Source organism: Ciconia boyciana, chromosome 14, assembly GCF_034638445.1.
Source record: "Ciconia boyciana chromosome 14, ASM3463844v1, whole genome shotgun sequence".
NCBI classification, from domain to species: Eukaryota; Metazoa; Chordata; class Aves; order Ciconiiformes; family Ciconiidae; genus Ciconia; species Ciconia boyciana.
In genome coordinates this window covers 16,505,938-16,533,297 of record NC_132947.1, presented here as the reverse complement: position 1 = coordinate 16,533,297, position 27,360 = coordinate 16,505,938, and the positions used below count along the sequence as shown (strand labels likewise).

General features: G+C 50.8%; 1 protein-coding gene across 1 annotated transcript; it reads left to right on the top strand.

The window, feature by feature from the left end:
- LOC140659660 (uncharacterized) lies at positions 1–27,360 on the top strand. Its single transcript, XM_072879537.1, has 26 exons — positions 1–202; positions 932–1,353; positions 2,379–2,435; positions 3,156–3,238; positions 3,822–3,987; positions 4,713–4,819; positions 6,176–6,403; positions 6,998–7,094; positions 7,611–7,709; positions 8,723–8,884; positions 9,200–9,378; positions 9,830–10,012; positions 10,967–11,111; positions 11,398–11,544; positions 11,731–11,961; positions 14,176–14,369; positions 16,138–16,265; positions 16,469–16,638; positions 17,445–17,624; positions 19,266–19,409; positions 19,865–19,996; positions 21,523–22,656; positions 24,364–24,519; positions 24,937–25,050; positions 25,218–25,265; positions 27,154–27,360. Exons 1-26 carry the CDS (start codon positions 1–3, stop codon positions 27,358–27,360), a joined length of 5,115 nt encoding a protein of 1,704 aa, XP_072735638.1.

Here is a 27,360-nt window from a genome sequence, read left to right as displayed (position 1 = left end):
ATGTATGCTGGGAGCAGCACCACAAGGTTGAAGCGAGAGCACCAGCTAGGCAGCACAGGTGGCCAGAAAGAGCTAAAGGGCCATGATGCAGCCATCGTCACCTGCAGCTGGCTGTCTCCTGCAGCCATCATCTTTGTCTGGCAGTATTGTCAGAATCTGCTGGCTTTTGGAAATGGTATAGACCAGACTTCCAAGCTGGAAGGTATAAAACATCCGCTTACCCAAAAAGCCTTTGAAGCGGATCCAACAGCAGCTGGACTGCTGAGGCTTTCGTGCTTCCCAGAGTGATACAGGGGACACCCGCACCGTGATGGAGGAGGAAGGATGAGCATTCTCACCAGGGAACTAATATTTCTTTTTGCTCATAAGTGCATGAATTAAGTGTTACAGGTTGTAAGTTATGAAACCTCATGACCTGAGTGGTGAGTCAGTGAATTCATGTGAGAGCCTAGTCTGGGCAAAGGGGACTGAGCCCTGTTTGTTTGTTGTGTTTCTTCACGCGCTCAGGAAATAAAGCTTAATTGGCAGAGTACGCTGTCCTGTAGATTTGAAGTTCTCTCTCCCATACCGGTTTTTCTCCACCTGCTCGCAGTCTGTCCCGTTCATGCTGCAAAACAGGGAGAAAAAGATTCAGTAATTCCATCTAGGTCTGTTTGCTTTTCGTACTCGATGGGAACTCCTGCTGCAGTGGCAGTCAAGGGCTGAAGTCTGAGCTTTTAGTAGAAAGCTCTAGCTGTTCGGTTGCCTTCCCCGTGCGATGGACCTTTCCTACTGTCGCTGGGGTCCCCCCCTTCTCGCCCCAGTGTCCCCATAGCCCCCACCCGACGCTGTGGTGTCAGGGACCGTTTCCTCCCGCTCCTTCTCTCCCAGATTCCACGGGGAGCGGTTTTTGCCCCAGCGTTCTGCGGGGCCGTTAACGGTCTCTGAGCAGAACTCGCTGGAGCAAACGGCTGCCGGGCGGCCTCTCCGCCGCGGCAGCACCGCAGCCCGGCGCGGCACCGTCAGCGAGGAGCGAGAAGGGACCCGCTGCCACAGAGCGGCCCCGAGCGAGCCCGGCTCTCCCGCCCCGCGGCCCGGCTCCCGGTCGCGCCCGGCGGGCAGGGGAGCCGCCCCGCCCGCCCCGGCAGGCGCCAGGCCGCGGCCCGGGGCCGCCTGAGCGCGGTCCGCCGGGGCAGGCCGCGGGGCAGCCCCCGCCGCGGGGCCCGTCAGGCGGCGGAGCCCCGCGGGCGGCGGGCCCGGCTGGCGAGCGGGGGCATGGCGGCGGCGAGCCAGGCCTCCCTGCGGCGCCGGCTGCAGAGCTCGCAGGAGGCGCAGCACCGGCAAGCGGTGCTGGTGCGGAAGCTACAGGCGAAGGTGAGGAGCGGGGGCGCCTGCCCGGGGGGAGCTGCCCGGGGACGGGCCGCGGTGGCGGGGCGCCCGGGCCGCCCGCGCCGCGCTGAGGGGGACTCGGCGGCGGAGATCCCGGGGGCGAACGAGGGCCCTCCCCGGCGCTGCCGCGGGCGGGACGGCGCCGAGGCCAGAGCTCGGGGGAGGCCCCGGCACCCGCCCTGCTCCGCCCGGCCCGGCCCGGCCCGGCCCCGCCCAGCGAGGTGTGCTAGGCGCCGAGCCCTGCCGCCGTCCCCCTCCCGCGCCCCTCTCTCGGTCGCTCCTTTCCGTGCTTAAACCGAGATGCCGGGCTTGCAAACGCCTTTGTTTGGCCACGGGAGCGGGGGGCTGTCCCAGAGGCAGGAGTCGAGCCGGCGGGGCGTTCGGGCGGCCCCGGGCAGAGGCAGGCAGCTCTGGCCGGGTTCGCCCGGAGCGCTGGCAGCGGGGAGGGTGCCAGGCCTGGGCGGAGGGTCGGGGCAGGCCGTGCCCTGCCCGGCCCCGTGCCCGACGGTGGTCGCGGCGCTGCTGGCGGTAAGGCCGTCCTGCTTTTCTTGCCGTGCTTGTCTTCTGCGGCGGCACCGAAATCCGCAGTCTGCAGGGGCTGAGCAGGCCTGCGGTCAGAACCGACTTGACGCGCTAAATGCTGCAAAGCAATTCTGAAGGCTCGTTTCTCTGACTTCAGGGACCCGCTGGGCTTTGAGCCCGTTGGCCATACTGATTTGGGGCACGTGGTGGCCATGGGCCAGGCATGGCTGTCTCGGTCTGTCCCATCCTTCTGCTTGCCAAGGCTGCCTCAGGATGAGCAGACAGCACTACGTGTGAAAGAAACCCCGTCTCACTTCCTTTAATGTTAGATAAAGTGAAGCTTCCCTGGTATTGTAACGACGTCTTGTTGACTGTATCGGCAGCACTGTGAAACGTGCTGTGCTTGGACGTAGAGAAAAGCTAATGCAGGAGGAGCCGAGCCTCTCCCAAGCTGCATTCGCTCATCTTCCTTCTGTGTATCCACCCAGGTACTGCAGTACCGGACCTGGTGCCGAGAGCTGCAGCAGCAACTGGAAGCAGGAGGGGTGAGTGTGCAGGTTGCTAACTAAAGATTGTGGACGTAGCATTTGTTAACGCAGACCAAAAAAAGCCCCCCAAAGCAACGACAGAGGAAATGACGGAGTTTGCTGCCTGAGGGTTTCAAGAAGCGCTGTAAGTTTGCCCCTCAGTGTTTTGTCCGGTTGCCATTCTCAGAGCAGCCAGTAGTCCCAGAAATGCCAGTCCAGAAATCCCTGTCGGGAAGGAGTTTAGGTTTGTGACAGAGTGCTTTATTGCCGGAGTAACATGTGTCCTAGGTCTCAGGAGAGGGCTAGACCGCCCGTTACATTAGATGGCTGTCTCGGAAAAAGAATCGGTAGAAACAACAGCGTTTTGGAGGGCAAGAACGCTGGCGCTCAACATACAGAGCTGGCTCTGTGCTTTTCTTTCTGCTTCGCGGCTGAAGTAAACCTCGGAAACGAAGGGTAGGAGGGTGGGAGAGCGTTCCCAGGCTTCAAGTCGAAGTGAGCGCTCGCCGTCGGGAGCTGAGGGTACCTAGCTGTGAGAGTGCAACAGTGGGAGACTGAGGAGAGCTACTCGCATTGAGCAACGCCCTTCCCTCCCTTCCTCTCCGTAGTCACGACACTGTCGTGCCTGGAAGAAGGCACGAGCTCCTGAGATACCCAGCAAATGGAGGGGAAAGCGATGGATGCCACAGTAGTGAAGGGAGCACGAGAATTTGACTAAGCATTTCCTTTCTTCTGAAGGGACCCCTTCCAGGCAGGTGGGAAGCCGCAGAAGACCACAGCCTGGAGAAAGCACTGCTTCAGTTGGAAGAGGAACAGCAAAGGTAAAAGGAAGAAGCGTTCCCTCATACTTGGTATCCTGGGTGCTCATGGAAGTGAGGGAAAACCTGTCAGTGCTGCCTAGTGTCCCCAGGGGAAGCGGTTCGGCAAGCCGCTTTGAAAGGAGAAAGGTCCACAGTCTGTTTTCCGTGGTGCAGTAATAGCGTTGTGTGCTGAATGGCTCTGTTTTGAGCGGGGGGTTATTCCGGGTGACCTCCCGCCTAAAGGCCTCTTTCCCGCCTAAATGATTCTGTGGTTGAGGAGGTGAGGGACTCGGGAGAATGCTAGAGAAAGATGATGCATCCAGGGATCAGACAGCACGAAGGGGAGGCAAGACGTTAACTGTGGGCATCATCGAAGTTGAGGAGGAAGGGGAAACCGCAACTGTAGATGGAAATTGAAGGCTTAAAGCAAGGAGAAGCAAATGAGTTTGCCACCACAGAGAGATCTTAGGTAATCCTAGAAAGCACTCGTACTGCCCCTCCGTTTGACAGCAAAGTCAGTGTTGAGGGAGCTGGAAAATCACGGGGATGCTGCTTGCGGACAGCAGTTGTTCAGTGAGCTCATTGCTGTTTCTCCCTTTCCAAGGTGTGAGAATCTGGCAGAAGTGAACAGCCTCCTGCGGGAGCAGCTCGGTAAAGCGAATGAGGTTAATTCAGCCCTTAAAGAAGATGTTGGAAAACTGACGGCGGATTGGATGAGGGCCCGGGAGGAGCTGGAATTGAAGGAGAGTGAGTGGCGCAATGAACGTGAGGTAAGGGTAGGCTACGGGAATGTCAGATGTGATGCCAGAGTGGAATGAGAATGCATTTTATTCCTGTCAGAGAGAACTTGCTGTGTGAAAGTTGTGGCTACGTTGAGGGTGTGTTGGTGTTGACTAGCAGAAGACAGGGGTGTGAGATGGAGGAGTGTCAGCAAATTGTGGTGATGGAAGATGCCCGCCTGCTGTGACCATAGTACTCGGGCTTATGGGCAAAGGCTTGCCGTTGCTGGGCACTGCAGGGCAGTCACACATGAACGCTCGTCTTTTTAAGAGTTCTTACCTCTCCGCCTGGGGCAGTGGAGACCAGAGAGGTCTGTGTGTTTTCACATGCAGAGTAGCCAACAGAAGAACAAGACAGGCCTCCCTTACCAGTAGCCTGTTGTGAGCAAATCTGACACTGCTCTTGGAGGGGCTTGGTTTTGTCTTCCTCCACCAAGACCGCTAGACACCTCTGCAAGGCGAGATGATGAATCGGGATCAGTTTGCTTTGCTGATATCCACTCCTGCGGGGAGAAGCGTGGACGTTCCCTTCTTTGAAGTCAGGTGGCAGGTCTACGGAGGATGCTTCCGTGGTGGCTCTTCAGCCCTTGATGCCCCTGTTGCAACAGTTATTAAAGGAGACCTGGTGATGGTGGTTGTACTCTCTCCTATCTGAAAGACTTGTACGGTGACGGCGAAGGCTGAATTGGCATTTCTTTTTGTCTTTGCACGTTTAGCTTTATGACAGCTACGTAAGGGGTGAACATAACAGTCTACTCAGCCTATGGCGCCAGGTGGTAACCTTCCGCCGTCATTTCCTGGAAATGAAGACTGCCACTGACCGGTGAGTAGAAGTGAAGGCTGGATCTCTTGCAGAGAAAATGTAGCTTCCCTTCACACCTGCTTTTGGAGCCTCGATGTTACGTTAGTTGCAGCTAAAGATACGATTTCTCCTTTGAGAGTCTGAAGCAATGCCGTTAAGCATGCTTTAGGCTATTTTCAGAATCATGTTGTGTGATGCTGGTTTTCAGGTAAAACTGAGGGGCTCGGCTATAAGCAATGCCGAGGCCCCGAACAGATAACTTGACTGTGGTGATGTTTGGGCGTATTGACACAGACACAGGCATACGTGGACTCATTGGAAGAGACTCACCAAAGCTATGCCTGCAGCATGTAGAGCAGTCCATTTCATAGAATGATGAAAGTCTGCCTGAAATCTCCCTGAGTTTCTTTTCCCACTGCTCCTGATGGAAAGATCATTCATGAATATATACATATATATATATATATGTATATATATATACTTTTTCCTTCTCATTTCCCGCTTACGTTTATTGCGGTCAGTTTGTATCCGCTCGTTTATTCCGGTCAGTTGGTACCCGCTTATTCCTGTACCAACGTTGCTGAGAGAAAGAATAGCTTCTCCACCCTGTTACTGCACTTATCCAATGTATTTTGCTTAGTTCGATACCTCTTTTTATGATTGTTGTCTTGTTCTTGGACTCCCCGAGGTTTCTTTCTCACAGTTGCCTTCTAGACAAACAAAAATAGTGTAGCCTTAATAGTACATTCTTCTGGTGCCAGCATGCAATTTCTGACAGCAACAGCTGGGTTGCTGTCAGCCATTTATCTGCTTGGATTAGAAGCTTTCCTTGATGTGAGAGTATGCCTGGCGTACTATTTAATTCTTGTATTATTTGTGCTTTTTTGTTACAACATTCTAGGCTTATTCTCACACCACCTTGCTGAAACGTTTCTTATGTAGATATTGCCACGAGCCTCTTAGCAGTCCAAGTGCTGATAATAATAGGTCGCTTAAGGCCGATCCCCGAGGTGTAAAAGCTGGGGACCTTGGTAAAATTCCTGACATCTGTTACTGATAATTAGAGTCCGTTAATAGGATAGAGCAGGAGCAACCATTCATAAGAGTAATTAGAGGTCCTTGAAGCCTTCTGGCTGTGCCATACGTTTCTTCTTCTCTCTGAGGAGAGAACAGACTCATTCCTCAGCTGTCCAGTAGACTCCTTGCTCAAGTCTCCAGGTGTGTCCTGATCCCAAAGTGTCAGGTGAACGACTCGTCCCCAAGGGAGATGTCGTCTTTCCTGCCAGCTTTTAGTGTTGCGCAATTACGCGCTTCAGAAGCGAGTCAGCGGATAAAGGTGGTGGTGTGAACATTAGCTCCTTCTGTATTCTTCTTCAGAGATTTGTCAGAGCTGAAGGCAGAGCAAATGAGGCTTTCTGGGTCTATACTTGTAAACTGCTCCCACCTACACTCCCGTGGACAGCTCTGGGAGTCCGTCGCTCTGGGTAGCCCTGTCCTGAAGGATCTGGCACAGCAGCAGGCGGAACAGGAAACAAACCAGAAGGCTCGGGAAGCGATGTGCTTACAAGCCAAGGGGGACCTGGAGAAGAAGGAGCTTCAAGACAGGTAAAGGTGTTTTAAACTTTGCTAGTACCAACATTATGGCTTTTGTGGCTGCTTCTGGGATTCCTAGATGAGCGGCTGTGTTCACGTTTAAAACACACCCCTTGTGCACAGCCTTGTTTCTGTCCCTAGTGAAACTCTTGCCTTCAACAGAAAGGACAGAAAAAAGAGACTGACTGACAGAAGCTCTTCTGAGTAAGACAAGGCTGGAAAAGAGATTGCATATGACGATGTTTTTGCTGTTAACTGATTCTTGGTGAGAAACTGAGAGCAGCATAAAGAGAGCTCCGTCTCTTGGACGGCCCTTTTGCTACCCAGGCCTGTGCTAAAGGACTTGGCAGGAATTTGCCCAGGGCCATCATAAGCAACGTAGCACCTCTGTCCTGACAATTCCTTGCAAGACTGGGCGCAGGAGGCCTTTGGGGCAAGAAGTGCCATTTTGCAACGTCAAGCACGTTAACCTGTAGAGGTGAACGCTGCCTTTGCTGTATTTTCTGGGTTGAACTTTCTCTGCTATGCTTCTGGGAGCTGCTCAGCTCTTTAACAGGTGATGGTGTGCAATGCTTTTGGAATGGCACGTGGACCTTCTCTTCTCAGGGTGATGGAGCTCTCAGCCTTGCTCGTAGAGTCTCAGAGGCAGAACGAGGAGAAGGAGAAGACCGTGAAAACGCTTAACGACACCGTGGAGATTCTAGTATGTTTTACCTTTAGAGCTGGGCGATAGCCCAGTGTCTGCTCCCCAGCCTTAGCACAAAGAGGTGTGGCTTCCTCAAGAGAAGGAGCGGTCAAGATGCTAACTGTATGGGAACATCAGGCACATTGCCAAAATATTCCTTGTGTGTTCGGCACGTGTGGAGTCAGTCCAGGTGCAGGCAGTGGCAGGGGAGCTGCAGACAACTCGGGTGTCTTCCTCAGGGGGGTTGCACCAATGCTGTTCTGCCTGTGACTTTAAGTCTCTAGGGGTCAAAGTTCCTTGGAATTGGCAGCTTCATAGCAGTCTATAAAAACTAGCTGTTGGTCTTTCTCTTCTTAGTTTTAGCAAAGAAGAAGTGGAATAGATAGGGGAAGGAAGATACTGGAATCACTAGGGCTGAGGCTTATCGGCATGACAGTGCCACTGAGGATGGGACTGGTACAGAGGGGAGCAGCTCTTCCCTGCCCAGCCTTTCCTTATTCTGTGTACCTAATTCCTCCTCAATTCTGTTCTCAGGAAGCAAGTCGGTTAGAGAAAGAATATGAAGCTTCCTTGACTAAAAGCACCAAAGAAGAGAATCTTTCTCTCCAAAAGCTGATAAAAGATATAACGGAGGTGAGTACAGAGTTGGGACCGCATCCCTGTAAATTGGATTTAACTGTACTTGAGGAAGGCAACAGGCTAGCCCAGGGAACAGACAGGTATGTTGTGTACTGTCCACGTTAGCTGCTACTGGCTGTTTAATTTTTATACTGCTTTTCTGACATAAAACCTGTTATGACTTCCGAGTTGGCTGTCCTGTGACACTGCAGCTGAGTCGCTAGAAGTTTCAGTACCTTTGCCTTCACCGTCTCGCTAAGGTCTCTCTTGGACTGTGCTTTCTGAGTTGGCCACTTGACATCTGTATTGCAGTGTTGCTTGGAGGCTTCCCCCACCCTCCTTGAGCAATGACTCTGTTGTTCTTCAGATTTTTATAAAAGGTCACTGACTCAGTCGATGCACTTGCCAACTCTGCTCCTTCACTCTGCCTTCAGTGACCATTATTATTTCCCCAGAATCAGAACTGGTCCAAGTGTTTTGGGGCAGCTTTAACTTACTCCTAAACTTCACTCTATGGAGGGGGGGTTTAATCATCAGATCTTTTACACAGCCTCTCACAAAGTCAGTTCTTTCCCCTTATGTAGTCATTTTTACCCTCTGGTGCTGCTGCTCAGAGTCATTACAAACAGTAGGTTTTTGATGGCCGTTTTCCAGTGTTCCTCAGCTTCCTTCTTCCCTGGGCAGTGTTAATGTTTCCTTCTGTTGCTGTTTCCAGTGTTGGTCTGGGGCTCGTGTACGTGGCTCTGAGAAGCTGAAGGAGACCAAAATAATTCCTGAGAGCTTCAAGACACTGAGCGTTCAGGCAGCCTCCAGGCACTGCACGCTTGTTTCGTCTTGTTTCTAGTAGCTGTATTCAGAAATCCCTGGAGTCCTTGTGGCCACAGGGACAAAACTTCTTTGCCGACTGAAGAAATGAGAGGCTTGAGTTTTTAATGACTCGAGGGTGAAGTCGGGGGGGGGGAAGGAGAAATAGGTAAAGAAAACCAAGCAGCGTGAGCAAGGAGTAACAGCTTGATGTGGGCTTTCAGGTGGTGTTAGATGACAGTGACAGCATGGTCAGCATTATCTGCACCGACAGTTCCCAGCATGCAGAGTCTAGCAACATCCTCTCTTGCCTGAGCTCCATTGACGCAGAGCATGCCTTTGTATTGGTTCAGGAAGCACTGGCAAGGAGGCGAGGAGCAACACAGGTGAGAATTGCTGCTTGTCTTCACCACTGGCCACAGGCTCAGCTGCTGATGCCTTCCTTAGCTTGAAACCTTTCCATTTCCTGAGCCAGTTTAGCCAGTTTCTTTCTAGCCTTCCCGCTCTTGGTACCGTATTGCCTTGCCAGTCTCACCAGCTCTGTGTTCTACTGCTTTTCTCTCCTTGATCTCCACCCCCTCATCACAGCTTTTGCCTTCAGGTGAGCTGTGTCTCTGCTGGCTGCTTCTCCCAGCTACCTGGAGCCGTCTTCCCTGCTCCTTATTGCTTGTTTGTGCTCTTTCCCTGCCCATTGCTTGCAGGCCCTAAAAGAAGAGCTTTCTGCCAGGCAGGACTCTCTTGATTTCCTGCAGCACCAGCACAGACAGCAAGAAGAGAAGTGCAGCAAGCTGCAGCAAAGGCTTGAGCAACTGGAGGAGGAATGCAAGACGTCCAGCAGCCACCGGCAGCACCTCCAGTCTCTGGTAGAAGCACTCAGAAGGTGCGTGTTTCCTCCTTCTCCTGCGTCCTAGAGGCAATCTGCTTCCAGTTCTGGGAGTTCAGAGGTGTTACGGGCAAAGACTTTGCCTGCCCTACTGCGGGTATGCCTCTGTTGGGCACTTTGGCATCCTCCTGTCCCTGCTTTTTGTGCTCTGCTGTGAATCCTGAGGCTGTCTTGGAGATCGGGAGCGATGTTGGAATAGAAGGTGCCTCCCTCTCGACATGCTGCTTCTCTGAATTCTGTTCTTTGGGTGCCCTTTCCTAGCCACTGCTTCTCACTGAATGAAGGCAAAAGCCTGCCTTCCTTTCTCCTTCCCTCTTCAGTCACTTTGTGAGGGGAAGAGCAAGTTCTTCCTTACCGTGCTCCCCACAGCTCCGTCCTGGAATGATGAAACTGGGCTCCGTGACTCTTCAGGCCGCTTCATTCTTCTAACCGAGCCTTGTCTCTGCAGCGACTGTGCAAGCCTCGAGAAGACCAGGGAAGAGCTACAGCAACAGCTGGAAGTAACGCAGCAAGAAGCCTCGTGCCTGCGTCAAAGTAACACTGAGCTGCAGCTGAAGGCAGATTCAGCCCAGGGGGAAAAGGTGGAGCAGCAACAGACGATGGAGAGAGCGCGTCGTGACCAGGAGCTCCTGTGAGTGTTCAAGCTTTCTCTGGGCAGGGGTGGGCGTTGCTGGACTTTAGGAGGCCCACCGTAAAAGAATGAATTTTGCATGCTCATCGTTTGTAGCATAGAAGGGCGCAGGGAGCACGTGGGCAGCTCTGGCTGCCTACTGACATACAGCGTAGCTGCCTCCTTGTACTTTCTTTATGACCCTTTAAAAAAGTCATTCCAAACCTGCCCAGAGTAGTTGATGACAGGCTTAAGCTGAAACAAGAGAGGCTCAGCCCGGATTTAAGGAGAACAAAAAATTGAACCGTGAAGGCAATCGTGCAGCAGAACAGGTTGCTCCGAGAGGTTGCGTAGAGTCCATCCCTGGAAAGCTGGAAGCCCCAACTGGACAGAGCCTTGAGCAACCTGGACTGATCCCATAGCTGAGCCCAGCTGCTTTGAGCTGAAGATTGGGCTGGAGGCCTCCTGGGGTCCCTGCCAGCCTGATTCATCCGGTGACCCTCTGATTATTGGACTGGAAATTCATACACATCTCCTCCCCAGCTAGATTGCAGGCTCTTTCATCGTTTCACTGCTGAAGGCAAGAGTAATTGTGGGAATATTAATCTGGGCTTCAAAAGTCTGTCTGACCCAAAGAAGAACTTTGGGAAGTCTTGTATGCAATGTATGAAAAAGGAGAGAGAGAACTAACAGGCAGGAAGCTGTTAAGTTGAGAGCACCTGAGCTTTTTGGAAACCTTCTGCGGTTTCTGGAAGCTTGTTTGACCTTCCCGACGACGCACGTTTCACCTACATCGATGACGTAGTGAGTGATGCAGCCCTAGCCAGGAAATTCCAGCATTCGTTAGGTGTCAACAGAAAGCTGTTGGAAAGCATGCAAACTGCCGTACCTGGGACATAGTCTGTAGTCTTGGCTTTGGAAATGAGGATGTTTTTACATTAAAAACTTGTTTGTCCTTCCTTCCCCTTCTCACAGACTGCAGGACTTAGCTGCACTTGAAGGAAAACACTCATTATTACAGAGCGAGTTGGTAGTCGCGAGAGAGACACTGGAGGAATCGCAGCTTCAGAGGGGTCTGCTGAAGCAAGAGAAACAGGCGCTTACCATGGCACTGGAGAAGGTACGGTCACCTTATTGCTAGGTAGCACTTGTGGGAGAGGGAGTAGTGATAGCAAGACCACCACAGATGCTGTTTCTGGCAGTAGAAGACAGGGACAACGTTGTCCTCCTCCTTCTTGGAAAATGGCGATCAGACCACACAGGCTCTTTGGGGTAGTTAGTCCCCACGTGCTTATTGGGAGCGCTGAACTGGGAGTATGTCAGAGACACACAGGGGATGTGGAGTTGCTGCTTGGAGTCAGGGATTTTCCTGCCTTTGTTGTCACGTTGTTCTTTTGTCTCTTCAGGCAGAGCAGTCAGTAGCAGAGTTGGCAGGGGCTCAGAATAAGCTGAGTGCTGAAATAGCGGATCTACGTGTTGCAGCAGCCAACGTGAGCAGTATCAATGAAGCTCTTGGCTTGGATAAAGTGCAACTGAACAAACTTGTGCTGCAGGTGAGCAGGGTTGCCAAAGATCTTGCCAGGCGTTGGTCTCCAGCTGCTGCTGCTTCTCAGACTTCTTGCCTTCTGACAGTATGACTGACCAAAGATGGAAATGTTGTTCCTTTTTCTGTCCAAGCCAAACCTCCTACAGAGTAAATCTTACTGTACGTTATTTCCTCTGTGCTTCTGTGATTGTAGCTGGAGCAAGAGAATGAAGTTCTGTCAGGTAAAGTGGACGAGATGGAGAGAGCAAAGATCTCTGAGCAGGAGGAGCGGAACTTGTATAAAAGAACAAATGAAGAGCTCTGCGCAGAGAAAGCCCACCTGGAGCAGCTGCTGAAGGCGGCAGAGGAGCAGCAGGAGGGGCTGCGGGTAGAGCTGACGATACTGGCCGAGGAGAAGGAAGAAACCCAAGAGAAACTTAGTCAGGTGAGGCCAAAAACCTGGTGCTTCTGGGTGGGCTTTTGGCTGCTTGGCTCAGGAAAGCTGTGACCTGTGGGATTCTGCAGTGTTGTTGCCAAGGAGACACTTGGTAGTGCTGGAGGTCAGAAGGCTTGGTTTGCTCGTTTTTGGAAGCGTGTGGATGGCTTGCAGAGCCGTTCTGTAATTCTCTGAGTTGTCTTCTGCTTCTACAGATTCTTTGAATCCGCCTGTCTGTGTTGGCCTCTTTTCTGGCTTTGGATAAGCTGCAGAGAGATGATTGTGTTGTCCGTGAATCTGAGTGGGGCTGCTGCTCTCACATGTGGCAAAGGAAACAAACTGTGTAGCTCCGAATCCTTTTTCTGAGGCAAAAACCAGGGCTGCGTGTTTCTACTTATGCTTCTTGGTGTGAAGTCTGCAACTTTCAAAACTCCGTTTGTTTGAGCCTAGAGAGAGGGACAAAGCGGCAAGTCAATGTCTGCTGTCTTGTATTGCTAAGAATGGGAATGACATCTTGAAACTGTTGACATTGTATTTTAAGACATACAGGCAAGTTTGTGGCTGGAAGGCTGCCTGGGGGAAAAGGACCTGAATATCAGCCAGCAGTGTGCCCAGGTAGCCAAGGCAGCCAGGAGCATCCTGGCTTGTGCCAGAAATAGCGTGGCCAGCAGGAGGAGGGCAGTGATCGTGCCCCTGTACTCGGTGCTGGTGAGGCCGCACCTCGAATACTGTGTTCAGTGTTGGGTCCCTCGCTACAAGAAAGACATTGAGGTGCTGGAGCGTGTCCAGAGAGGGGCAAGGAAGCTGGTGAAGGGTCTGGAGCACAAGTCTGATGAGGAGCGGCTGAGGGAACTGGGGTTGTTTAGCCTGGAGAAAAGGAGCCTGAGGGGAGACCTTCTCGCTCTCTACAGCTCCCTGAAAGGAGGGTGTAGGGAGGTGGGTGGTGGTCTCTTTTCCCAAGTAACAAGTGATAGGACGAGAGGAAGCGGCCTCAAGTTGCGCCAGGGGAGGCTTAGGTTGGGTATTGGGCAAAATTTCTTCACCGGAAGGGTTGTCAAGCGTTGGAACAGGCTGCCCAGGGAAGTGGTTGAGTCACCGTCCCTGGAGGTATTTAAAAGACGTGTAGATGTGGCGCTTAGGGACACGGTGTAGTGATGGACTTGGCAGTGTTAGGTTTATGGTTGGACTTGATGGTCTTAAAGGTCTTTTCCAACCTCAGTGATGTGATGATTCTATGAATTGTTAGAGCCTCTTTAGGCTTTGAGGAAGAAGGTGAGAAACAGGGGATCACACAAGACTCTTCACTCTGGACGAACTGATTTTGGTACCCTGGCAAAAGAGCTTGGGAGAATCGTGTCACTGGAGGAGACTGGGGAGTTTGTCATCATTTAACTGTCAGTTACATAATGTACAATCTTGGGTGTTGTGGGATAACTTTGAGAGAATTGTTTGTTTCTGATGGTCTGTTCTCCGTTGGAGAGTCTTAGTTTTGGAGTACGTGGTATGTTTGGCAAGTAGCCAGCAGAGGTGTTGCACTGAAGAAAAAAACTAAAAAATCACGGTGAAGCTTCAAGCTTGAATACCGGCAAGGTCTAGTAGGCAACTTCTTTGTGTCAGACAAGTAAACAGTGTTGTTGACATGAAGTACCGTACAAACAGAGTCTACCATCTCTTTGGCCACATCAGCCAGGCTTTCATCACTCACTAAATGGCACCGCTCACCACAAGGGCTAAGCATCCCCTCATTGCATCCAACTGCTTTACACACTGAAGTAGGTGAGACTTTGATCTTTTTTTTTTCCTAGAAGGAGAAACCACGTGTATTTTCACTCTCTTCAGCGAGCAAAGTTGCTTTTGCTCACCCTTCCCTGAAAATTTCCAGCACTGGACTAGATTCTGATAGAATTTTAGTTGGCAAGGTGGCAGTTCTGGCAAATGCAGTGTTTTTGCATGAAAACACGGAGTCCGGGGTATGTGTGTTTGTCGTGAAGGAGCCGTCTGGTCCCAGGCAACCCAGCAGGGCCTTACACATCCCTTGCAAGTTAACAGTGCCAGTGCCTTTGGGCAGCCCAGGGCATGAGTGTGGTATACAGCAGATGCTCTTAAACTTTCAGCCCACAGCACGGGAGCTCTTTCTCCTCTAGCTGATTCAGAAGTGGCACTGTCTGGCTCTGCACAGAACTCCAGAGAAAGGACTCTAACTGCATTTTGTCCCGCTTTCAGGTTTCCCGCCAGCAAGAGTCGGCTAGCAGTGGCCTGGAGCAGTTGCGCCAGGAGTCCTCTCGCCAAGGGCACGCACTGGCCGAGGCGTCCAAAGAGAAGGAACTGCTGGCGCATGAGAAGGCTGCCCTGGAGGTGCGACTGGCAGCCACGGAGCGGGACAGACAAGGCCTTTCAGAGCAGCTGGCAGAGGCCAGGTAAAGGCAGGGAGGAGACCCTAGGCAGGACATTATTTAAGGTCTGTAATTATAAAGGTGGTAATGGTTACACGAGGATGTATTGCATCCTGTGTGCTTTTCAGATGTTTTCACCTTCCATGGACAGAAAAGGGAAGAATCTCGAGCAAAAAAAAAAACCCCAGTATACCATGATTTGAATGTTATTTTTCTGACAGCTAAAGCTAGCAAAGCTCTCCTGAGCCTTGGGCTCATGTTTATGCCCCCTTGCACATTCCTGTGTGAAGTCCAAAGCAAGCCAACTTGGCTCTGAACTGAGTAATAATTAAACCATGCAGATGTTTACTGAAATCTGGAGTTTCTCTCTGGTTTTGGTTCTGCTTTGGACAAGTTCTGCTTTTCCCGGAAAAAAAAAAAAAAAAGGGAAAAAAAAAAGAAAAGAAAAAAAAGTATCGAGATGTTTGTCCTCCTCTTAGGTGTTTTTTAGAAGACTCCTGAACTTGCAGAGCTCTACAAATGGTATTTTGGAGATTGTTTGTCATGCTTCTTGACTTTTACCCTTTACCACTCCAGAGGATGGTGTTAGCAAGGCTGATGAACACCAGTTTGACTCGGTGTGTTTCTTGAGAGCTGCTGCTTCTTCTGAGCTCCAGCTTCTCTGATGTGATCCAGCTGAATTATGTTTGGTCAGCTGTTGGGCTGTTATTAAATTATTAAATGTTCAGCTCCTTTTTTTTTTCCTACATATTTACTTTGGACTGCCAGAGATTGGCGTAATTAGAAAGATGTGCTTGTTCTCCATCTTGAAGATACATCCTCCATTGTCCATCGAAGTAGGGAAGTCCTTCTGTTGTGGGTTTTATTGCTGTACCACTCAGGTGCCCCTTTACCTTGAAGGATGTTATCCTGATTGCATCCCTGCACTAGTGAGGCAGTGCTGTGTATTGTAGGCACCTGGCACACCGGACGCTGTGCTGGGTCAGGGAGGTAACTGCAGCTCCTGGTTCCAGAAGCCTGTGTGTCATACGCAGCAGCAGTTGGTTGAAGTCTACGGATGCAACAATTTGCCTCTGCGGTACTACAACTTCCCTTTTCAAGAGCGACGAGTCATTTGGCTCCTGCCTACTTAGTTAGCAGCACTGAAATAAAGGTAGCAAGTTTTTCTCTTGAACTTCCAACAGTTTAAACTGAAGGATACCTGTCTCTCCTTTCAGGCAGGGCTTGTTCAGATAAAATCTACTTCTGATTTCTTACAAATGCTGCTACAAGCATGAGATTTTGCTGTATCATCTGCTGTCTTTCTTTAGTCCCTTTGAAACGTAGGGAGTCTGGAAAATGACCTACCTATACCTGCACTAGGAACAGCATTAAAAAGTCACAAGTCAGCCAGGGAAATACTCTTACTCTGTCCCCCTGCAGAGCAACTTGGAAGTGCTGATGAGATACGGGCTGTGAGCAGAGGCTGGGCTTTTGCTTGCTGGCACAGGCTTTGTGGGCACAGCTACCTGCACGTCATAGATCAGACAACAGCGATTTAAGATGTGGCTACTGAGATCAAATTTGGCTGGCCTTCCTGTGTTAGGCTAGGTCATAAGGAAAGCCGGGGCATTCCCTCGGAGGGCCTGCGTTGCTATTTTAAATGGCAGAAATACATTTTCTGTATACGCGTTTCCATGCAACCCATTTTCCATACTCAGGTGTAGGGATCTTGAACGACTCCTTACCGGAATAGCTCCCTGTGGGTGTCAGGAGCAAGAAACTAATTTCTCTCCGTATTCACAACTTGCAGGTCAGCGAAGGAGACCCTGGAATCCAGCCTGTTTGAGGCTCAGCAGCACGTATCTCAGCTGGAGATCACCAGGAGTCAGCTTGAAATCCGACTTCACACAGTTACGCAGGCCAAGGAGGTGATACGAGGTGAGAGCCTCGTGTGCTTTGTTTCCGGTGATCCCCTACCTAGAGAAGGTGGCATAAAAACAGCTCTCTGTCCGCAGTGCTTCTGAGGAGCGAAGGAGCTGGAGGCAGATCCCTCCTACACTGAAATTCAAATGGCTTAAGGTCAGTAAGTCAGAAGCACTGTTTGCGTAGACTCTGAAGCTTGCCATTTGTCGTGTTTGCAGCGGAAGCGAAGTGCCTTCAATGTGAGCTGGAAGCAGAGAGATCTCTCATGAAGCAGGAACGGGAAAACATGGCGCAACAGCTCTCGCGGACAGAACAGCAGCATAACACCACCCTCAAACTTCGGGAAAGTGATCATGAAGTGGAAATAAACAAGCTCCTGCAAGACCTGGTAGGAAACATTATGCTTCGGAATTCTTCAAGCAAGCTTTGTGGGCTGGCTTTAGAAGAATAATAGCCTGAGCGTGTGAAATGGCAGCAATCGTCTGTCATAGGCCACACATTGCTAGGCCAGGCAGCAGAGCCGATGGCTCGTACTTGAAGGCACGTGAAGACCCCCAGGACTGTGCTGGGACGGTAAATGCAGGCACGGATTCAGTGTGGGCGTAAGACGAGGTCAACAGAGGGTTGGGTGGTCCCCACCCAAAGCATGGCAGCAAAGGGCTGGGATCTTACCAGACTCCCGTCTACCATGAAGTAGACTCCGGCCATTGCTGGCAACTGCAGTCACAGAAACTTTGTTCCTTCCTTTCCGCCCTTTCACGGTTGACAGAGGTATTCCCTTTGGGCTTGGCGCATATGGAACAGGCCCCTTGTTCCTGGTACTTGAGTTGGTGGCCTGTCTCGTGCCTAGGGCATGAGGGTACTGGTCTCTTCCTCACCCTGCAGTCCATCTGCAGCTTTTCAGTGATGAAAAGGGAGGTGAGCTTTGAACCTAGAGCCTCTGAGAATAGAGAGAAACCCTGAGGAGGGAGGTGCTAGGAAACGGGCAGCCATCAGAGAGGGGAAGGTAACATCTCCTTTTCTTCCACCTGCTGACCCTCCTTTTAAGTTCCTTGACAGGACATGATTTATGGAGGGCACAAAGCCACTGCTGTGCCCTCTTGGGGTGGGGGGTTGTGGGAGGGATGAAGCTTCACATTTCTTTGAGGAGCTTGGCTGGGACGTCATCTTGAAGTCTCTTCCTCCCCTCATCAGGCAAGCGAGCGGGAAGGGCACCATTCAGAGCTGCAGAGGATGCTGGAGCAATGGGAAAAGGAGAAGGCAGAGACCGAAGGGGAGCACGAGAAGCAGCTGTTTGATATGAAGCAGACAGTTGCTACCATGCAAGCTCAACAAGAGGAGGAACGAACCAGAGTCGAAAACGCCAAGCAAGAGGTAAAGACTGTGAAAGGAGAATTTGTGCGGTTTTCTTCAAGGCTAGAGCTGTGGGAGCTGGCTGGATATCGGGCTGCGTGGAGCGTGCCCTACCTGTTTTCTACGTGGAATGTGGTGAGGTGAAAGGCGTGCAGGGCTATCTTTGGGACTAGGAATGAGACCTCTCATAGGAAGCCAGGCAGAAACGTCACCTTTCGTTTTCGATTTTCGTGCTGCTATTGTATTGTGGTTTTTGTAAGACTTACCTCAGAGTATCTTCACTGTTCTCTTAGTGGTCCTCTTTTGATGTTTCCTGATATGCGTTTATAGCCTTAACTCCATGAAAGACCAAACTGAGTCTGCAGGACCGAATCCCCACGAGGATGGGGTTTTTGTCTGGGGGGGGACAGGGAGGGGCGCAGCAGGATTGTCGGCAAAAGAAAAATCTTATTAAAGACTCCTCTGAAGTATTTCTGAGCAGTAACGCAGAGGTGTCTTCTGGGCTGTGTTTTAAGTCACTTGCCGGTAAGCTGTTTTGTGCCCAGATCTCCTGTGCCAAAGCAACCCTGTCCCACACTGAGAGTCCTCCTTGTGTCCTACGCAAAGTCCTCTTTATGCAGACTGCCTAGGGACAGCAGTACCCCCAGCTGTGTCTACGGGTATTGAAATGACAGGGCAGCGCTCAGAGATGACAGTGTGTCCCTGTCATGCCAGTACTTTCCCAAAGTCTACTGAATACCTGAACACTGAAGTAATTTTCACCAAACCCCACTTAGAATACTTGGGTTTTCTGAAGGAGCTGCTAGCTTCAGCCCTCTGGCAGCCTTGCACTTTCTCAACTGCTAACTAGGCGCAAGAGTCGCTACTGAAAGACAAACAGGACACAGCAGAAGACGAGGGACACGTACCCTCCCCAGCAAGGCGAGACACTTGAGAAATGCCACACCTTTTCCTGTTAGATGACTAAGAGTTTGTTGGAGAGTCAATCACGGATGGACCGGGGATGGAGCATGTTCATCCTGAAGCCAGTCTCACTTAGGAACCTGTGCCTCCAAGTGGGCAGATGAGGACCTAGGAGACCAGCAGCACAGTGCTTTGGGCACGTGTGAGCCCATCGGTCTTTGAGTCTTGTCACGCTAATTCTCTATGGGAAGCTTAAAGCCGTCTTCTCTCTATTGCTGTGCAGGTCCTGCTGGAAAAGGAGAGTGAGAAGGCTGCTTTATTAGAGACGCTACTGCAAACTCAGGGAGAGCTAAGAGAAGCCTGGCAGCAGCTAGAGCAGCTCAGGCAGGAGGTGAAAGAGCAGCAAGAGAATGGGCAGGTAAATCGGACTAGTAGGGCAGGTGGAAAGAACAGGCAGTTGGCAATTGGGCGTAAGCTGAGAGAGAGGCTGAGAGCGCCAGGTAACAGAGCGAAGGGCAGTAGGAAGGCAATAGAACCTAAGTCCTGCGGCTGAGGAGGCAAGGACTGCTGCAGGCACGGAAAGCACAGAGCCTGCTAAGCTCCAGAGATCAGCAACAGGAAGGAAGGGTCACAATGGAAGCAGAGCTGGGTAGAAAAGCAGCAAGAAGTGGCTGAATGAATGTGATTTTGAGACAGAAAGTGGAAAAGGCTGGGCCTGATGGCAGGTGCCAGTAACTTGCTCTCCATTTGCGTCTGCAGAACATCACAGAAAAGCTGCAAGCAGAGCTGCAGGAAACTCAGAGTAAGATGAAGGCAGTGGAGAAGAGGCACAAGGGAGAAATCAAAACCATCAAAGAGGAACTGAATATCCTTCTTCAGCAGAGGGATGCTCTACAGAAGCAGGTGACTGAAACAGCAGTAGCTACTCCAGCCGTCAACCAGGTGGTCTCTTCCCCTTCTTGCCTTTCCCTTGCAGAGCAGCAGGCTGATGGGCTAATCCCTCTGACTGCCGTCATACTGTGGCCTCCAGCTCAGCTGGTCTGAAGGAGACTTACTGGTCAGCTGAATCTCAGCTGCTGCCCTGGCCAGATGGGCTAGTCCTTTTGCTTGTTTGCCAGCAATCATCAGAATGGGCTTCTGCTGGCCTGTTACTGCTAGCCTTGTTTTTTAAGGTGGTTTTTCAGATGAACATGGTGACCCACTTAGATTTTTAAACAAGTCCGCTGTATCCATTGTGAACCTGCTACTCTCATGAGGGGGTGAAATTTAAAGTGGTTCTTTCCCTTTCCTGACAGTATATGAAATGGCTGACAGTGACAAGCTGTAGTCTTTGACTGCTTTGCTATGTTTTACTTGAGGTGGAAGAGTTGACGTCTCAGCTAGCAGCCTCCAAAGAGTCTCTAAAGGAGGAGGCTATGACTCTGCATCAGGAGGTGGCGTCTTTGGAAAGGAAACTCGAGAGCACCGAGGAGCAAAGAAAGGATGTCCTGGTGAGGCTGGCAGATGCCGTGAAGGGCCATTTCTTACATATTTTTTTGGCCTTCTGTTAATAAGTCTAAGGAGCAACTTGGTTTTTGGTTTAACTTTTCCAGTTGCATTCTTCCAAATAAGTAGGAAAAGATGCCATAGCCACATAAAACTCCGTTATGATTCAGGGTGCTTATTTTCCTTAGCTCCGAAGATTTCTGCCCGTGAAGCTTCAGTCCAAGTAATTGTCAACCTTGTCTCTATTTACATTGCATGGTTTTGGCAATTAATTGTGTCCGAATCCATAGTTAGATTTCTAAATACCTGGGTCTGGAAAAAGGGGTGAGAAGAAAAGGTTTGCTAAGGATAGAAAGCTGTTCACCATTGCCCATCTGTGAGCAGACAGTGGGGAAAGAAGAGAGACATTTGCGAAACAAAAGTGCTGATCCAGCTAAATATGTATGTCTGCAAGGGGAAAACTAGTCCTGATTTGAAACACAGAATGACAGGCTGTCATCTGACCGTGACTCCTTCAAGAGGGGATGTGGGGTTCTAGAGGATGGTACCATGAAAATTCTACACAGTAGGGCTCCAAAAAAGAAAGAAAAAAGGTAAATGAAATGTTGGCTTTGTTCTCAAAAAAAAAAGGGGGGGGGTGGTGGGGGGGGCTGATCCAATGTCGGGGTTGTTCTCTCTTCCCTTCCTCCCTACTAGAGAGAACATCATCATGCCACTGCCTAAATCGTGCTTAGTCTGGACTTGAAATCCTGGCTGCAGTTCTGGCAGCTCCTCCCCAAAAGCACACACCAGAGCCAGAAGGGGTTCAGAGAAGGGCAAAAAGGAAGATGGGACTGGCTGAGTAAGCTGGGAAAGGCGCAACCTAAAGGGTGGCGCAGGAAAGGTCTACAGCATCCCGAGAGGCAGGGAGAGAGGGGGCAGCGGCCGGTCACTCTCTTTTCCAAGAGATGAAGAGGAGCCATCTGACAAAGGCAGCGAGAGCCACGCTGCAAGCAAATGACAGGAGGTGCTATACTTACAGCAGAGCAGACCTGTTGAACTCCTTGACAACGGGTGTTTTAAATACAGCAGGTCTATATGGGGTCAGGAGGAGGCTGTGAAAGTTCTCACAAGCTGGAACAGCGCTGGGGTTGGGGAGGGGAGGTATCGTGTACATCTACCCCCCGCTCTTCGGCTTTCTTCCCTGCCTATGCGCTTACAGGCACCATTACATACAGGATACTAGCCTAGACATTTGAGCCAGAGCAGCTCTCCTTACGTGATCAATATTTTCCCACTTTTGGAGTCATTTACAATGCCTCCAAAAATCAGTTATGGACACGGTTTGATAAATACAGGACAGTTCTCAAATCTTTTTCGAGGGACAGTAGAAAATTTACATCGAACGGGAAAACCAACTGAATAGCTCGAATTTTCTACTAAAAGCTCAAACTTCAGCCCTTGACTGCCACCGGAGCAGGAGTTCCAATCTAGTACGAAAAGCAAGCATACCTAGATGGAATTACTGAATCTTTTCCTCCCTGTTTTGCAGCGTGAACGGGACGGACTGCAAGCACTTAATGAAAAACTGGTAGGGGAGATAAAACTTCTTCAGGAATCTGTCACAGCCTCTGAAACCCGAGCAAACACAGCAACAGATATGAATCACTGCCTTGAACAAGAACTGCAAACTACATTGTCTATCTTAAAAATTAAAAGTGAGGAAGTGGAAACGCAGTGGGAGAAAATGCAGATGCTACAGAAGGAGGCAGCAGAGGTAAAAGCTTTGCAGGAGAATCTCACTCATATGACTGCCATCCTGTCAGAGAGGGAGGGAGAAATGAAGTTATACCAGGAACAGATGAGAATGTTGGAAAAGCAGAAAGAAATGCATAAAACTCCTCTCAATCAGGGTATTAAGGACATAAGAGAGAAAAAACAGGAGACGGAATCCCAGCAAGAACACATCCAGGAGCTGGAGAAGCAGCAAGAAAAACAAAGGATTGCTGTCAGCAAAATGAACACAGAGCTGGAAGAGAGAGACTGGGAGATCAGATGCCAGCAAGAACACATACGGGAGCAAGAGGAGCTCCTGGAAGAAGCCTTGCCTGAGAGGGAACGAGAGACCAAGGCTCAAAGTGAGCAAAAAGAGCTAGAAGAGGAAATCGGAGGTCTTCGGGAAGATCTCCAGCATGTTCGGCAGACTCTGACAAAGAAGGATGAAGAGATCAAGCACCAGAGAGACAGAGTCGGGTATTTAGAGAAGACTCTGGCAGGGAGAGAACAGGAGCTGAGGAGGCAGAGTGGGCTCCTGAAACAATTAACATCAGCTTTGCGATGGAAAGATGAAGAGACCCTAAAGAAACAAATCCAGAGACTCCAAAAATGGGAGGAAGAGGAAGCAGAGAAGAGGAAAGTTCTCCAGGAGAGGGACCGTCTCTTGAAAAGGCAGGGGGAGCTAACCCAACGGCTGGAAGATGAGAGGAAAGCAAAGGCGGAAGAATTGGAGCGTGTGATTGCTATTTTGAAGCAGACCGAAAGCAGAGAAATCGAATGGAAAGCGAAGGCACAAGCACTGACTCTTGCCCTTACCAAGAGTGAAACGGCCAATGGGACTCTGAGGGAAGCGATAGCCGTCCTGCAGGGTGTGGTTCCAGAGAGGGACAAGGACCGGTTTCATCTTCCGGTAAGCACCGTGATCGATCATCAGTCAACTCACATGTCTATAAAGGCTCCTAAAGATGTTTCCCGTAAAGATATGGGAATATACATTCCCATAAACAGATGACCTGCTTGGCCAAAGAAACCGTGACTGCAGCCAGCAGGCTTGCCTGTCTGTGTAGCTCTGGCCAGAGACCATTCACCTGCTAGAATGTTTTCTGTCAAGCCCAGAACTACTGAAAGAATACCCAGCTTGCCGTTAAAATTACATCAAGTCCAAAATTTGGGGGTGGGTAACGGGTTCTCTCCTATCTAGGAGAGCTTATCTCCTAGATAGGAGAGCTCTCCTATCTAGGCAAGCTTAGCCAACGTGTCGTGGTTAGGCGTTGGCATGGAAAGGAAAAAGGGCGCAGGTGACCAGACTAAAGTACTAAACTTAGTTGAATTTTGTAACGATGGCTGAACAGCAGCCACACTGATGGTGCTTAGAGGATGCTTTCAGAGATGTAGATTTGTGAGGTACAGCTTTTCCAGTGGACTAAAAAGAACGGAATTCGCACCGTTGCCTGATCAGGTTGAAGGCTTTGTTGCACATTCAGGATGTACTTGTGCCGCAGTCCAAAAAGCGCAAAGGCAAATTTGTGTGGATTTCTCCAAGGCGACCTGACTCAGGTACTGCTAGTGGAACAGCTGCGACAGCCTGTGCTGCAAACTTGCCTGGGGCTCTGCCAGCACTTTCAGCATTCCGTTAGTCTACAGGCATATAAAAAATGCTGCTAATAAAAGACTGTGTTTATGCATTATACATTTATACCTTACTTGAGAAATATTACTACCAGCCCGATGGGGATGGTGACAGGTATTGTGATCTGTTGATGGGAAGCAGAGAAGTGACAAGGGCAGGCAACGTGAAAACAATGGGAGATTTCAGTTGCATCCATGTAGATCAGGTGTGCGACAGCATTAGAGCAGGTAATGCAGGTGCATCCGTAGAGATCGGTATAGTGCTGATATCAAGACTACGTGTACAGATGCTGTCCGAGCTTGCTTCAAGGAGCAGTTCATCAAGAAACCCACGAGAGGGGGGGTGGCTCTGGACTCGGTTCAGAGCAGTGCACAGGGCTTGGGTGATAATGTGATTTTTTTCAAAGAGCAGTTCTGTAACGATGATGTAACAGTAGAGGGAATAGAGAACGAAACCGTAGTGTCTTATCACTGCAGAACTACATGCTTCACCCACATGTTGCGTATTGTTTGGTTGTCCAAGGACAGGGAGTAGCACTATAGATAGGAGAATATACAGTGAAGGTCAAAGAGGATGACCAAAGATGTGAAGAAGCTTCCCTAAGAGGAAGACGTCAATGTGGAAGTCTTCCTGATGGGCAAGAAATGGCTGAGCGAGAGGGAGCGGGAAATGCTACAGACCTTTGTAAAACCGTTCAGTGGCTGAATAGGAAAGGAATGTTTCCAGTCTCTCTCAAAAGCAGAACGGGGCACGCTGAACAAAACTAGCAGGAAGCATGTCCAGAACAAACAGGTCCGTTTCTCCAAGGTGATCTGGAGGAGGGCCCCTAGGAAAAAAGTGTGTTGTTTGGGCCTGTGGACCAGGAGGAGAAGAAGGGCCTTGGCACTGTCCATTCCTGAGTCCGGTCACTCTCCCCCACGTGTTGATTCTGGCCCTCCTAACCTTTGTGCGGCACCAGCTCACATCATCTCCTCTCTGAATACCCAGCAGGCTATTGCAGAAGGGGAGCAGCTATCGTGGCTCTCGGAGAAGAGACTCCTGTTGCAGCGGCTGGAATCTCTGCAGCGAGCAGTTGCAAGGCTGGAACTGGAGAAGACTGAGCTGAAGCAACTCAATGCTGAGCTCAGGAGGACTCTTGAGCAGGTAAAAGAGGCGTTCGCTGCCTCTGCACAGCCTTGCGGTCCTCTGGAATGCAACACAGACAGCACTTTGGAGTCCTCTGCTTGTTTCCTTCCCTCTCCCACTTTCCCCCGTGGACACACACGTTTGTATTTTCTCTCTCTTCTGGCACCCCATTGCCTTCACAAATGCAATTCACTCCGGTACCACCCTTCTTGCCCCAGGGTCCCCAGACACACGCATTTGACTCCCTTGTGTCAGGAACTCTTTCCTCTTGCTCTTTCCCTTCCACAGCCTACATGGCGTGCTTTTTGCCCCCAACGTTCTCTGGGGCCATTAACGGTCTCTGAGCAGACATCTCCTTGCCGTGATGTCCAGCGGTCCTTTTGCTCCTTGTTTGGTGGCCGGTTTCTGTGACCCTTTCTCCTGTCCAACGTGCAGGTGGAACGTGAACGGAGGAGACTGAAGAGACAGTGTCGTGGTCGGTCACTGCCAGATGCACGTGGATTTTCTCTCTCTGAGTCCGACCAGCACAAGATGCCTGCTTCTAGCCAGGTGAGAACAGAATCCTACTTGGTGGGAGGAGGCTCTGGCCATACGGAGGAACGATGGCAAATCCCAGTGGCAGCAGCCCCTCAGTATAAACCTAATCCAAGTCCCATATAGACCATGGCCCTGACCAAACTGGAGACTAAAAAGAAATCCTTGCGTTTTCTTCACAGGAGGAGCCTCACACTCGCTGCAGTCGATTAGCTGAGTTGCAGAAGCAGGTGAGGAGTAGGAAAGCTCTCATCAAAAGCCGCCGTGGCTGTACTGATGGGCGCAACTTTGCACGATGCTACAGCCCGAGTTTGGTTTGGCTGTCAGGAAGCGAGTACACCGGGCAGTGTCGGAGACACCTGTTGGCCACGGCCTAACAACATCATTCACCTAGGTCTAGTCTCTGACTTGCCTAGAGGTCAGGCAGGGTGGGAGAGGGATTGGAGGAAGTTCAGAAAACTGGAACTTGCCTGAAAATAGAGACTATTCTAAGGATGCTCCCCTTGAGTCTTACTCATCGTGTTGACTGTTTCCATTTTCCCTTGACTCTGTTAGCAGTGGAGCTTGCGTCGTATCAGAGCGCCAGGGGTGTCAGGCAGTGCCAGAGCTTATAGCCTTCAGGCAAGCGTTAGTCTCATATTGCTATGCTGTGCTAATCGTGATCCCAGCATCAGACCGAGTCAGAGACCTAAGCACTGTATGGCCATTTGTTTTATCAGAGTAAGAATGTACATTCCAGCTGCTGAACCCTGTTGCGTCCTTTGACAGTGGTATTGGCGGTAGCAGCGGTCGGCAGACTTCTCTTCCGTGTACGTGTATGGGTCTGGTACACCCTGGCCTCCCTGAGGAGGCGAATCTTCACAGGCGTTCAGGGCAAAATGCATACAATATTTATGTCAGTCAAGTACGTGATGCTTGGCTCTGGCAAGCGAGCCAGGGATTCTGCTGAAGCCATCGAGGTGAATCTTAAGGGTGTTTTCACCAGGAAGCCTCCGTGTCTGAAGGTCTCTTGCTACAGATAACTCACTGAACCCCCTTCCCCTTGTGACTGTTGTGTCTGCCTGCACTGTGGACCTGCTTCCGCAGTTCAGCAGGAAAAGAGAGGTGCTCTGCTCAAAGCATAGTCCTCGGCTGGCTAGTTAGGGCACTCCTCCGGGTCTGGGCAACAGCGGACCTGGAACTCCATCTCCCACTTCCTGGCAGATGCTCCCAGATGGCCGCTTCTCCCACTCGTACCTCTGGGTTACCTACCAGAGCGTGGGAGGGTTTTTCAGGCTTCCAAGCCCAGTTTCACACAGGTGCCCTTATTATTTCAGAGAGGAGGTCAGCTCTGTCCCTCTCTTCAGCGGTGGTGGTCCCTAGCCTATGCACAGTGTTTGCTGTGAAGTGCCTTTGACGTCTTCCTTTCCGTGTGCGTCTCCTCCACTCCAGAGCAGGCAGAGGGCAACCTGCCAGAGCTGCTGTGGCTGCACTGCACTGCAGACCTAACAGGAGGTGAGAGCAGCTGGGTCTCTCCCACCAAAAAGCCCAGCAGGCCCAACTCCGTGTTGCCAGGAAAGAGTAGAGTTGGAGGAGTTTCGAGGCCTCGGCAGTCCTTTAAGGCTCATTTTCCCCCCTGGGCGTTGTTCAGCAAAGTATGCTCTGCTCAGTTGTGAAATGCTCCAAAGTTAGGAAAAAGGAGAGTTTGCTCCCTTTTCAGGTGCTGGCTGTCAAGTTTTTAAACCAGATCGTAACAGAACAGCTCTTCAGTACCTTGTGTAACCAGTAGTCCTCCTGCTGAGGAAAAAGCATGTGCAACTGAGGTGTCAGTAGCCCAACTCTCTCTCTGGAAAAAAAGAGTTGGGCTACCAAATCCTGTAGGAACCTCTCTCTTTAAGATACCTGTCACGTCTCGGTGCTGTAGGTGTGAGTGGTATGCCAGCAAGCAACTCAAATTGTTGCTGATGCGAGTTCAGGTCAGGGCGACTCTGGGAACCTGTTCCTTCCCATTGCACGAGGACAAAGAGTTTGTCAGGGCTGGAGCTAGAGGGTGCGTCTTCCCTGACAGCCGGTGCCGTGGAGCTACGGATGGTCCTAAGAGCGTGGGCTTGTCTGAGCTCGGCCTTTTGCCTCTTTCAGGTGTCCCTTCTGCAGACGCAGCTGGCACGAGAACGGAAGGACAAGCAGGACTATATAGAGTGCTGTGCAAAGACCAGCCAGGAGCTGTCAGCCCTTCACCAAGAGCTGTCTCCCTCCTTAGCAGCTGTGGTCAGGGAGCCCAAAGCTGCTGTTCTGGAGGCAGAGACCCGGAAGCTGGATCGGTCTCTGAACCTTCTTTTCCTGTAG